The sequence below is a fragment of the Alternaria metachromatica genome (genome assembly GCF_023757995.1).
Source record: "Alternaria metachromatica strain BMP 0045 chromosome Unknown scaffold_3, whole genome shotgun sequence".
NCBI classification, from domain to species: Eukaryota; Fungi; Ascomycota; class Dothideomycetes; order Pleosporales; family Pleosporaceae; genus Alternaria; species Alternaria metachromatica.
Window position 1 is genome coordinate 55,418 of NW_026055494.1, and position 12,013 is coordinate 67,430.

Below are 12,013 nucleotides of genomic sequence, written 5' to 3' on the forward strand. Positions count from 1 at the left end.
GAGAGGAGTATGTATGTGTATGAAGTAGTATACCAAATTTGCATTGTTCAAAAGTGATGGATGATACTGCAGGTGTTCTGCTTGATCTGAGACTCCATGCCTATGATATAAATGCATGCGCGTTCAAACGTATCGTCTACCGTCTAACCATCTAACCATCATATATACATGCGTCGCAACATTAAACGTATATAAAACATGACCTCAGTCACTACTCTATTTCCCCCTCGCCTCCCTAATCCCCCATTTCCCCACCTCAGCCATCGCCTCCTCGCCTCCCTTGGCCAACCTCTCATCCTTCAACACACCAGCCAAGCACTGCCATCCATCCCTACCTCCACCCCACTTAAGCACCTCATTCTTATAGAGCTCACCATTCTCCCTATCCAAACTACCTTCCTGGCCATTATGCTGAAACACGTCTTTCCAGATCTTCGCCGCTAGTGCACGGTCAAAGAGGTAAGAATAATACGTAGCCCCGTATCCAAACAAATGGCCGAAGAAACCTTGCCAAGCCGTTCCAGCAGGCTCAGGGACAGAAGCGTATTTATTGTAAACGTCGTGGTACACTTTCGTAGAGTTGAAATTGGGGTCGGCAGCGATGGGGGAGTGGTACACTTGGTCGAGCATGCAGAGTAAGATCTGACTTTCGAGTTCAGAATGTTGGTTCCGGTTATCGATGGCGAGCCGGGCTTCGACCGCGGCCATGGGGACCGGCGCATCGGTTTCCCAGTGGCGGGCGTAGAGACCTAGGACGTGGGGGCAGAAGGCGAAGTGCTCCATTAGCACCGAGGGTAGCTCGGCGATGTCGGTTGCGCAGCGGGTGCCGGAGACGTTTTGCAAGGCGGTGCGACCGAGTATAGAGTGGAGAGCGTGGCCCATTTCGTGGAAGAGTGTGCGGACGTCGTGGATGTTGAGGAGGGTGGGGCGGGAGTGCGAAGCTTTGCTGAAGTCGCAAATTAGTGCTATTGTGGGGAGTTGGAAGTAGCTGTTTCGTTCGGCGTTGTAGGATACGGGCATGCCGTCTGTGGCGGCTTCGATGGGAGAGGAGAAGCGGTGCGGCATGTGGGCCATTTCTTCCATTTCTGAAGGCAGGATCTCGCGGCTGCAGCGGAGGGTGAAGTGCGCTGGGTTGGGGGTCTTGCCGGGTCGTGAGTACAGGTCGCAGTAGAGCACTGCAATGTGACCTTCGGTGTCGGAGATGACGTCTAGCCGACGGACACCGTCATCCCATACCTCACCCGGTTGTGTTTCTTTGGGCACGAAGCGGACGCCGTAAAGACGGTCGAAGAGTCGCGATATACCCTGTAGTACAGTACCAACGGAAAAGTATGCAGATAAAGAGTCGGGCGTTCGCTGTCTGTAGTGGCTCTCCATAGAGGCTAGCATCTTCTGTGTATAATAGAATTTATCCCAGGCGTTGATGCGATCAGGGAAGTTGTCCTGGTGGGCGTCGCCTCTCTTCAACTCCATCAATTCCTCTAGATCAGCGAGAACAGCCGGTCGGCTGTCCTCATAGAGGGCCTTTAAGAATGTGTTGACCGCTTCCGGTGTTCGTGCCATCTTATTCTCCAGCGTCATGTGCGCGAATGTCTCGTAGCCTGAGGTTTGGGCCAACTCCACTCGCAGTTTCAATAGCTTTTCTAATCGCGCGATGCTTGGTTTATTGGCTGTCCGGACAGCCTGGTACGTCTCTTGCCGTACATCTGCATCGTCTACGAATCGTAAAACCGCTTGCGATTCGGAATGCATGGTAGAGATCTTGGTCTCACCCCATTTCGTCAGCGCCTTAGCGAGGTTTGGATCCAGCCCTCTCAGCTTCGACGACTTGAACCTCAAGTCCCGTTTCTCTGGCGCCATGCCTTCCACAAACTCGTTCCCTACGTCTGCAATCTCGCCGCTCAGATCTACCAGCCGCTCCCTTGTCTTGTCGTCTAGTCCGATGCCAAATCTTGAAAAGTCCTCCATAAGTATCCGCGCAACGATGCGCTCCTCCTCGCTCCATGTGTCGTACACCTCGGATATCTCCGACGCCTTCTTCAGCTGGTCGTGCAGTACCGGCGTGGTGTTCAGCTGGTTCATGTACTGGAACACCGTCTGGTAGGCCTTCATCGCCATCATCTGGAACTTGCGATCCGGATGCGTGCCTCTTACAAAGTCGGCCAAGTCTATCACCCGACATAGTAGATCGCTGAGCTTGTCCAGGTCTTTGACCATGTGCTTGAAGTCCTCCGTCGACTGCGCGGCCGCCACCTTCTGCACCACGGCATTGCAGCGTTGTATTGTTACGGTAACGAAGTCGACGAAACCCTGGGGGTGGGTGAGGTATTGGTTCCCTATTATTCCCGTGGGTTTTCCCTTTTGCGATGCGCGCTTGAAGTCATTCCAGAAAGATGCGTTGTCGAACACTTTGCGCAGGGCGTCGTCATCTGTCTTGCCGCTGGCAGACAGGCCGTAGAGAGCGTTGGGCGGCGCAGTGTCGCGTGCTTTGGCGGCGGCGGCGAATGTGGAGTTGAAGCGTCGTTGGCGTTGGGAGGAGCGCAGGCATTGTTGGCAGACCCATGGCGACTGCTTTGGGCGAGCGAGGCGCTTGAGCATATTGGGTTGCACGGGTGAAGGGTGGGCTGGCAGAAGTCGGACGAGACAAACGATGTCATAGCTAAGCCGAGGACGGGCGGGAATCTTGCGGCGCTCGCACGGCCGTTTCCGCGTCTTCTGAGCTCAACATCACCAGTTGGACATTACCAGACTCAACCCATTGCGCCTGCCCCACGCTCGACATGGCTTTCAGACCGCTGTTACGGCAGGTGAGTAGCCCGCAGGAGATGACAGACTGTGTATTGACATCGCATAGCGCGCCGCTGTCCCCGCCATGGCCGCCCTCTCCGCCGCAGCAATCTTCGCACCACGGACCGTATACGCAGAGGAGCGACCTGCCGACCACTTTGTACGTTGGAATGCCCTCAAATGCTCGAAGAAGCTTTTTGGGGCCCTCTGTTCCCCCTATTGACCGTAATACTAACGTCAAAGTAGAACCGCAAACCTATCTACGATGATATGCCCGTCGATACCACAGCGCCTACCGCTCCCGCCCTAACAGAACCATCGAACTCTTTGTCACCGGAGTCTAGCTACCGACCGACACCGACCGACCGCCTCGCAGTCCAAATCGGCCGTGCGCGCATGGCTCTGTACGAGCAGGCTGTCCGCGGCGAGAAGGCCGTCGACAACGCGCTCACCGAGACGCTCCGTCTCGAGCACTCCTTCACAAGCACCATCCGCTCATTAGCCCCACCCAAGGAATCCGGCGAGAAGGTTCTCCCAGGCGCTCTCTACGTCCTCGTCTCCTCCATGGCCGGTTCCATCGTCACGCGCAACCGCAACATCCTCCTTCGAACCTCCGTCCCCGTCGCTGTCGGCATCACCGCTGCGAAGTTCGTGCTTCCCATCACCACCAAGAACGTCGGTGACCTCATCTGGACCTACGAAGAAAAATACCCGGTACTTGCGGATACCCACCTGCGGATGAAGAACAGGATCTCGCAATTCATCGAGACTGGAAAGGCACATGCACAGGGAACTGTTGGTATGGTTGAGGGCAAGCTGGCTGACACACGCGAGAATCTTGAAGGCTGGGTCAAGAAGGGCCGGTAAATAATACCTTATCAAAAGCTTCCGTGGCACGAGTACCTGTACATTATTAGTAGCGGGGCATAGGTGGGAAGACCATCTTCACGCAATGTGATTTGCATTTTCTTTTGTTTTATGGCTTCCTTGTGCTCTTGTGTTCGTCCAATTCGAAAAGAAATCCTTCTCTCCAACCCATCAAGCACGATTTATTTTCGCTCTCCCCCAGAACCCCTTTGACCCTCTGAAGGACTTTTCACTAAACTTTTCTTCCTTTCTGCCACGCCTGAGTGGGTTCCTAGAGATCAGACCGACCAAGGATAGTTTAATCCTCTGCGCCTTCATTATAGTCTTCCTCATGGTCTTTAAGGTAGTCGATCAGATCTTGTCGCGTTCTCACGTTTCCAGCTGGTCGTTTTGATAGCAGCTTGTGTGTGAGATCGAGGAGAAATTGGGGCGGCAAGGCCACTGTCAAGTCTACCAAGCTTGAGCATGCGGCGCATAGATCGACCAGGAACTTGCGACCTCTGGGATTCTCTGAATGCTCATAGAACCAGGAAATTTGTTCGCAAGTGATCGTCGCTCCAGTGGATGAGAGCACCTCGGCCAGGCTTCGACCGTGATCTGTCATGTAACGATGATCCTCCAGATACTCCCCAAGTGCGAGACCGTTTATGCAATCCTTGACGGTATTTACATCTTGTGGGACAGTACCAGTATACAGCCACTGCATGTATCGGTTGAAGTGAACGCTAGGCCAGTTTTTCGAAGATGTATCAACGATTATCTCTTCTATTGATTGGAGTTGTAGTGGCCACTCCAGGCGGCATAACGGACAAGTTCGTTCCCGCTGCAACCAGTCATCGATGCATGTCGTGTGGAAGTTCTGACCGCAGCCGTTGCAGTAGGAAACCTTGGCGAATTCGTCGATGTCCTCAGTGCAGACTGAACATTCGCCTTCAACGGGTTTGCGAGAATTTTGCAACTTCCTCTTGAAGTACTTTGAACTTGAGCAGAGCAGATCCTCATGAATTGCGAAGAGAGTCTTTTTGGGGCCGGAGAAGACATGAACAAGCTTGTGGCCGAAACTGTCACATGAATCAATAGAGAGCTCGTTATCTTCTACGTTGATCTTACCGTATGTTTTTGCGTGCGGGTTTGCGTGCTGCACCCCGAGTTCCTGACACCGTCATCGTGATATCCCGTTTGCTGAATTCGTTGAACTGTTGATTTGTGTCCTTGTACTCTCGAGAGTCATGTAGGTGTCAAGGTTATTGGTTCATTATCATGCGTAATATATACTGGACTTGCATGAACCGCTAAGTGTCACTTTCCTAGTAGTGAGGCTATCGCAGAAAGTAATAGCACGGGGACGGGTAAAGGTGAACTTCAAGGTACTAAAGATAGGTGAGAGATCCATTAGATGATTGTCGCCGCTGCGGTGCTGGCCAGCGTTCGACATGCCATAGTGACAGTCCCATCGTGTTTTGATTTGCCAGGGATACGACAGCGTGAAAAGAGATCGTACCAAGGCAGTTGCGTCTCAGCCCACGTAAGTTCCCATTTTGAGAGTGGAAAGAACCATCTGCACTTTCGCCTTGCAGGGTAAGAGCGACAGCCCAGGCAAGCTCTTCAGACAGCAGTCACATTCGCTCACCTGCTACAACACAGGTCTACCTCCCTTCCCCCGTGAATGAATTCCTTTCCTTAGAGATGCTCACGAAAATCGCGAGAGCCACCGGTAAGCAAGTTAACAGTGACGTGAAGCACTGGCATTTCGTCACTCTTATTTGGAATACGGAAGCCAACATTGCCCACGTCTGATAGAAAGCTCTTAGCATCTCCGCCAAGCGCGCTACTTACGACCCTACACCACAGGTCGTCATGCCTGGCCTACTTGTTCAAGATGCACATGCATGACAGCTCATCGCTTTGATGCATGGTCGCCGAACGGTGTATGGCATAGCAGGGGACGCCGTTGGATGATGCTAGGCAGAACGCTTTCAAAGCCCGCAACGACTGCCACATACTACGCACCCACACAACTGCGCATTACGGTTTGAGTGGTTCGTATGAAAGCGGTCGTCTCCTTGCTGATTCTTGTATCCACCACCACGCCTATCTGCGACTCCAACAGACTTGGTGATCGCATTGCATGCTGACCAGGCCTCTCTTGTGAAAGTGGCAGGATTCCAATACCTCGGCGATTTCTCCTTGCAGCAAGTATCCCGACATGATGCACTTCTCAATAGCCGGACCTTGCATATACATCGCTGGGATACTAGTGAGGGTCGGCACGGATTCTGTCAGCCTTGCGAGCGTTTCTCCCCAACGGTCTAACGGTCCAGGACGCAGTGGCAGGTAAACCGCCAGTTTGGTCAGAATGGCATGATTTGACACGGCCTTCCCCGGATCCGATACATTGGTTGATGCGCCCGACGCATTCCTTCCAATGCAGCTCACGCGGCCAAGGCGCCGGAAACGCCGAGCTACGAGTGGCTGAACCAGACGAAGACGAAAACCATAGTCAAGACAATGGCAGGGAATCATTTGGAATTCCGATAGCCGCAGGTTGGAAGCCGTTTGGGAAAGTCCTTTGTGTACGCTAGAGAACTGTGCCTCAAACACACAGCAGAGCAAGGCAGATCAGGTCTCAGTCCCAGAACTGGGTCAGGAGCCGGGGCTTAGGTCGTGTTAGCGCCCGAGAAGCAAAGGAAGACGACAACAATGGTGGCATTGAGACATTGACGGGCGTGTTGATGGTGTGCACCCGGGGGATGGTCGGTGAGCTGGTGGCCCAATCTCTCGGAAGGAGTGACGCATGTCCAAAGCCACGCACTCGGTACTGGCAGGATGAGGCGTAAAGCTGTCGGTGTCATTCGACACGTTGGTCGTGGCTGTGGGTCTTTGCAACAGCTGGCAGCAGACAGGGCGGTCGAGGTTGCGAGGACTGCGGGGTTGACTGGCCCCCTAGCGCTCCCGTCGGCGCTTTCGCTGTCGGCGCGCCCTCCAAGGCCAGGGCCTTGGGAACGACATTATCCATTCCGCTGGGTTTCGCCTCTTCCTCGACACGACTCGGGGCGAGTCCTGTAGCGCACCGTAGCGCATCCCCAAGACATCATGGCCACCTCTGCGACAGACCGCGTGCGCAAGACCAAGCTGCGGCCGCTGTCCAGTGCCACCAATCTCACCGACTTCACACACTCGACGGCCGACCCAGCTGATGTATGCCGCCTGCTCTCCCCACTACATACGTACCATGGACCCCAAACTAATCGCGATATGTAGTCGGATGCACCGTCAGATGGAGAACTCAACGACTTGTACCTCTCCTCCTCTCCTCTCGTATACTCCATGCGCTTACACATCGCAGCGAGGTGCAAAGCCTCACGCCAAGCATGTATGGCGTCGAGAAGAAGTACGGCCGAACTTACCATGGCTTCCATGCTGGAGGTATGCATTCCCACGGGACGACTCTTCGCCTGAATTTAGCTAATTGATTCCAGCCTACCCATTCCCCAACGACGAGGTACGCGCTGCTAGAACCCATATTCGCCCATCGCCCTCCCACTGACTCGCATACCTACAGCTCGAGATATATCGCCTGGAATGGGAGCATCATATCATAACAGGACTGCTACAAGGCAAACACTACTTCGCGCCGCTGAACACAAAGAGATCGTCGAGGATGCTGGACATTGGCTGTGGCACCGGACAATGGTGCATCGCCATGGGTATGTGCTGTGTCTGTAGCTCCTAGTAAAAACCCCACTGACAAGCAATAGCAAAGAAGGCTCCGAAACACTGGCGGGTACGCGATGCAACGTTATGTCCAAGACCACGCTAACCAGACACCAGGTTGAAGGCATCGACCTATCCGCGATCCAACCCAAGAAAGACAGACTGCCCAACAACGTCGACTTCTGGCTGGACAACATCCTCAAGACATCTTGGTGGTTCCCCGAGAAGCAACCCTATACCTACGACTACGTCCACACACGCTTCATGCACGGCATCTTCACCGACTTCCGAGAAATCATACAAAAGGGCTTCAACAATCTGAAACCTGGTGGGTGGATGGAGTCGCAGGAGATATTTTCCAAACTCCAGTGTGCCGAAGGCATGCCGGAAAGTTACCCGCTGCTTGAATGGTCAAATCTGCAGGACGAGGCCGCGCACATCCTGGGCCGGCCGTTACGCATCGCGGACAAACTGAAGAGGTGGTACCGAGAAGCTGGGTTCGTGGATGTGCACGAGGAAGTCTTCGCTTTGCCTGTCAATCCATGGCCGAAAGAAAACAAGTCTAACATGTACGGCAAGTTCTGCATGTGGAACATGCTCGTTGGTTTGCACGGATGGACTATTGAGTACTTTGTCACCGGCCTGGGTTGGACGCCAGCCGAGGTCGAAGTCTACCTCGCGCATGTGAGGAACTCGCTCGCGGACGAGAGTGTGCACGCCTACTACAACTTGTAAGTCGAATGCGGAATTAGACATGAGATGAAGAGACACATACTAACATCTACTAGCTACGTAGTATGGGGTCGCAAACCTAACGACGGCGAACCCGGCAGCACAATCCCCAAACCCGACCACTGGCCGCAGCCTCCCTCTGACGACGATGAATCCACCTTTTCATCAGGAATATTATAATACATGTTTGGAACAGCCAGTATTAGCTGGCACATATGCATATGATTTAGCTCTTGGCGTTCTTCATTCATCGGGGTTCTGGGGATCGTGCCTTCTTTCCTTTTACATGGATTGCAAGGAGGTAATTTGTTGTTGTTGTTCTTTGCATATTTTCTCGGCGGCTTGTGTCGATTGAAAAAGCCTTGAGCGGTGGTTGGGATCCCGTTGCTTGAGGGTCTGCGATTTACGATGTATGAGACTCGGACTTCCTATGGTGTTTGGATGAGGGGGTTAGTTGTTAATGTCATTCGGTCTGTTGCTATCTCGGGTCTGTGAATACAATGATGAGTCACTATGATGTGTGTAGAGAGTTGGTCTTCGTTGTCATAGGTGATGGAAATGATTCGGACCACCTGAGGCTGAAACAAATTCTGTGCACCCAGTTGTAGCCTCTGACTAGTAACCTGCTTCGCTTTCCCGTTTTGCGTTTCGTTGACACGTATCGCGGCAATAGTTTCAAGAATGTCCTGGTCGGCGACCTCGACTCCTGTCACATGATCGAGGACTGCAGATCCTCCAAGAATGCTTGCTCTGCTTCAATCTGTGCTGCAGTTGACTCAAGCCAATAGAAAGTGTTTGGTGCCTCTGTGGGGAATCAATCCATCTTCTCCATGTAGTTGCTCACATTTGCCACCGTAGCCAGCTTCGGCTTCTTGTCTGGACGGTCGGCCAGAAGTGCGACGGCGAGGTCAATGAGAAACTCTTTGGGCAGAGTCTCCGCATTCTTGGCCATGTATTCGGGTGATATTTTGACCCAGAGATCTACCAAGAGGCGACGACCAAGACTGCCAGCACACGTGCCCCGGTATACGTAGGTTATGGTATCGATTGATGGACTGTAGATCTTCCCGTTCGCGTCTTTCTCGTAAGCGACCTCCAGCAGACTTTTGATGGCGGAGTTCTTCGTAGCCTTGTCCTGAAGCTTCTCACCGATCACGTAAAGCCGGCCGAGTACGTGCATCTCGCCCACGATATGAGTGGCAGTCTTCGGTTCTTCGATGGCGTTGGTAACAACGTTACCCGTGTAGAGAAAGTTGATGTAGATGTTGAAAATTTCTGGGTCGTCCTCCGGCAACCTGATGATGCGTTCTTTGCTCTCTGTCCAGTTGCCGTTCATGGCACGTTGGAAGAATTCAGAGCGTGCGCACATGATTCCTTCATGGACTGAAAACCGCTGTTGATCTGGCTCTTTGCCCACAATGACTGTGACAAACTTGGATGGATCGAAGCTGCTATAGTCAGCTACTCGCTCTGGAAATCTGGCATGCGAATACTCACTTCATTGCTGTATTCACGCCTGCTCGGAGAGTCGCCATGGCCGCTACGATAATGGCAGAGTGGCCTGATTGACGTTAGGGAAGTAGGAAATGGCGGGAGGCTTTTGGAAGGAGACTATTTTGAGCTGGGTGTAAGCGAAAGAAAAAAGCTCGAAGCGGCAGGTTCGTTTGTACAAATCTGGTGCGGTGACTGGTGAATTCGAGTGACATCATCGGCGTCTGCGCGCGGTGAGCGACCGCCTACAGCTAGCCATTGATAAACGTGGAATCAGTGAAAAACTCAAGATGCGGACGACTAACAAAACTTGAGCTGACAATACTAAAAGTGATGCTAGACGTATACATTAGCTAGAGATATAATAGCGGATGAGTAGTCAGATCGATGTAGACACCACGGTACACTGCCCGAAAAGAGGCGCAGAATCGAGTCTTTAATCTGCTTTTGGATAAGAAGAATAAACAGACGAAGTTGAAAGACGAACACATGACAATGCGACTAAGTTTTCCTAGAGTTTTCAGCATTGGGACGTATTGAATCAATGGAAAGCGAACGTCCTGACTTGCAAGCTTTATATGTCTGCCATGCTTTTTGACTAGATGCACATGCTCCGTATATGATTGCTTTCACCTCTCTGTCTCATAGCTCTCATCGAAGATTTACCAACCATGCCGTTCCTTCCGCAGACGGCAAACTCCACGACCGTACTGTGCAAGCCGGTACATGGCTACTCAAAGCTTCTCTTGATATGCAGTATAGCCCTTTCTACATGCTAAATTTCTATTTTGCATTGGACGCTCACCATGGAGTGAGTAGGCGAGATCGACGAGGAAGTCCCTGCAAAGGTGTTCACTAGTCTCGAGAATACTCTTCGTGCTGATGCAGGTCCAGATGTCGACCATGAGGCGCCGTCCAAGACTACCTTTCAATGTGTTCCTATACATCAACTCGACGATCTCGGCGTTGGGTAGTCTGTCGGCGGCAAACGACATGGCGCTGATCTCGGTACGAACGGTCTCCAAAGCGGAATTCTTGGCTTGCGTATCTTGCAGCTTCTGAGCGAGGATGTAGAACTTGACATTTGCCAGAGTATGTGCTTGGAATTCGACAGGTGTCGTCTTTTGATATTCTGTTTGGGTGTACATCGCACCCATATAGATGAGATTAACGTAGAGAGCGAAGATCTTGGGGTCGTCCTCAGGTAGTTTGACAAGTCGATCCTTCTTCTCAGACCAGTTGCCATTCATCGCGCGGCGGAAGAACTCGGAGCGTCCGGCTAGGATGCCTTCGTGGAGTAAGAAGTCTTCCTGAGAACCTTCAGGACCGACGCGCACAGTCAAGAAGGAAGCCGGATTGAACCTAGGTTGAACATATCAGAACCGGTGGTAGATGGTCGCGAAAGGTGACTTGCCTCATAGTGCTGTCTCTAGCAGCTTGTGCAGCGGTTTGTGACTCCATCTTGAGCACTATCGTCCAGGTGGCCTTGAATCGCGGAGGGTGGTGTGAGGAGAGGTGAGGAAGGGATTGTCGAAAATTTGCAGCTATACGAGACGTTGGTCTGCAACTTGGCTGTAGGCAGATACGCGTCTATGGCAAGTCGCAATCAAGGTGAAGGCCGAATTGCAGGACTAGATCTGTGATTGGTGTAGCGGCTTATGAGGATGGAGTGAGAGGACCCGCAATCATGGCGACGGAAGCGGTCGAGAAAATGAATTTCTTCTGATGCCGCTAGATCGTAAGGCAAGGCGGAAGCAAAGGACGTTAGCATGGTGTAGTATCAGGATGCGGATACTGCCCAGGTGGGCAAAGGACAAGCACGTGCCATAAGTATAGTCGCGACTTCCTGAACATGTAGCCACATGTGTTGCCATCAGCGTACCTGCCTCAGATAATGCGGTCACTCACCTGATGCAATTTGGCATTTTGCAAGTTTACCTGATCAACCTCACTATGTTAGACCTCTGCCTGACCGCTCACATTCGCTTGCGTGCACCTTTGCCATGTCGTCATCACCATGTGAGACCCGACTACACTCCTCACCCAACATCTTGATGTTGGCAGAACCCCAAACAGTTCAGATACAGGCGCAACTTCTTCGTGCACGCCATACCGGCTCTAGGACTCACCTTCACCTCGCCCTCCCCTAGCCCGCCGTCTGCCTAGCCCCGCCACCCTGCATGCAAGCCCTCTCACCTGAGCCCACCCATTATGACCGCCCACAGGACCCACCTTTACCTGAAGATATAAACCCCAACATTACCCCATCCACCATCAACTCTCCTCCACTTGGCGGACTCGGGTGGGCTCCTGACGGGTACATAGAGTGCGTTGCACGGATTAGAAAAACCTAGAGAAAAAACAGACAACATGTCCATCAAAACCAAAAGTGACTCTGGTAATGGGAAAAAACACATAAGAG

The 12,013-nt window shown here is 52.5% G+C and overlaps 5 protein-coding genes across 5 annotated transcripts; 2 read left to right on the forward strand and 3 right to left on the reverse strand.

The window, feature by feature from the left end:
• Positions 1-216: 216 nt before the first annotated feature.
• On the reverse strand, positions 217-2,598 carry OCT1 (Mitochondrial intermediate peptidase; the record flags this gene model as incomplete). Its single annotated transcript, XM_049328611.1, has 1 exon — positions 217-2,598. The coding sequence occupies one exon, from the start codon at positions 2,596-2,598 to the stop codon at positions 217-219; it is 2,382 nt and encodes a 793-aa protein (XP_049191583.1).
• A 182-nt stretch (positions 2,599-2,780) lies between these two features.
• Positions 2,781-3,654, forward strand: J4E83_001658 (uncharacterized protein; the record flags this gene model as incomplete). The annotated part of the gene is made up of 3 exons (XM_049328612.1): positions 2,781-2,807; positions 2,855-2,947; positions 3,034-3,654. The coding sequence occupies 3 exons, from the start codon at positions 2,781-2,783 to the stop codon at positions 3,652-3,654; spliced, it is 741 nt and encodes a 246-aa protein (XP_049191584.1).
• Positions 3,655-6,747: 3,093 nt separating this feature from the next.
• J4E83_001659 (uncharacterized protein) lies at positions 6,748-8,280 on the forward strand (the record flags this gene model as incomplete). Its single annotated transcript, XM_049328613.1, has 8 exons — positions 6,748-6,852; positions 6,916-6,950; positions 7,001-7,080; positions 7,134-7,156; positions 7,217-7,361; positions 7,413-7,438; positions 7,486-8,099; positions 8,157-8,280. 8 exons carry the CDS (start codon positions 6,748-6,750, stop codon positions 8,278-8,280), a joined length of 1,152 nt encoding a protein of 383 aa, XP_049191585.1.
• Positions 8,281-8,914: 634 nt separating this feature from the next.
• On the reverse strand, positions 8,915-9,602 carry J4E83_001660 (uncharacterized protein; the record flags this gene model as incomplete). The annotated part of the gene is made up of 2 exons (XM_049328614.1): positions 8,915-9,548; positions 9,598-9,602. 2 exons carry the CDS (start codon positions 9,600-9,602, stop codon positions 8,915-8,917), a joined length of 639 nt encoding a protein of 212 aa, XP_049191586.1.
• Positions 9,603-10,325: 723 nt separating this feature from the next.
• On the reverse strand, positions 10,326-11,516 carry J4E83_001661 (uncharacterized protein; the record flags this gene model as incomplete). Its single annotated transcript, XM_049328615.1, has 2 exons — positions 10,326-10,953; positions 11,500-11,516. 2 exons carry the CDS (start codon positions 11,514-11,516, stop codon positions 10,326-10,328), a joined length of 645 nt encoding a protein of 214 aa, XP_049191587.1.
• Positions 11,517-12,013: the final 497 nt, after the last annotated feature.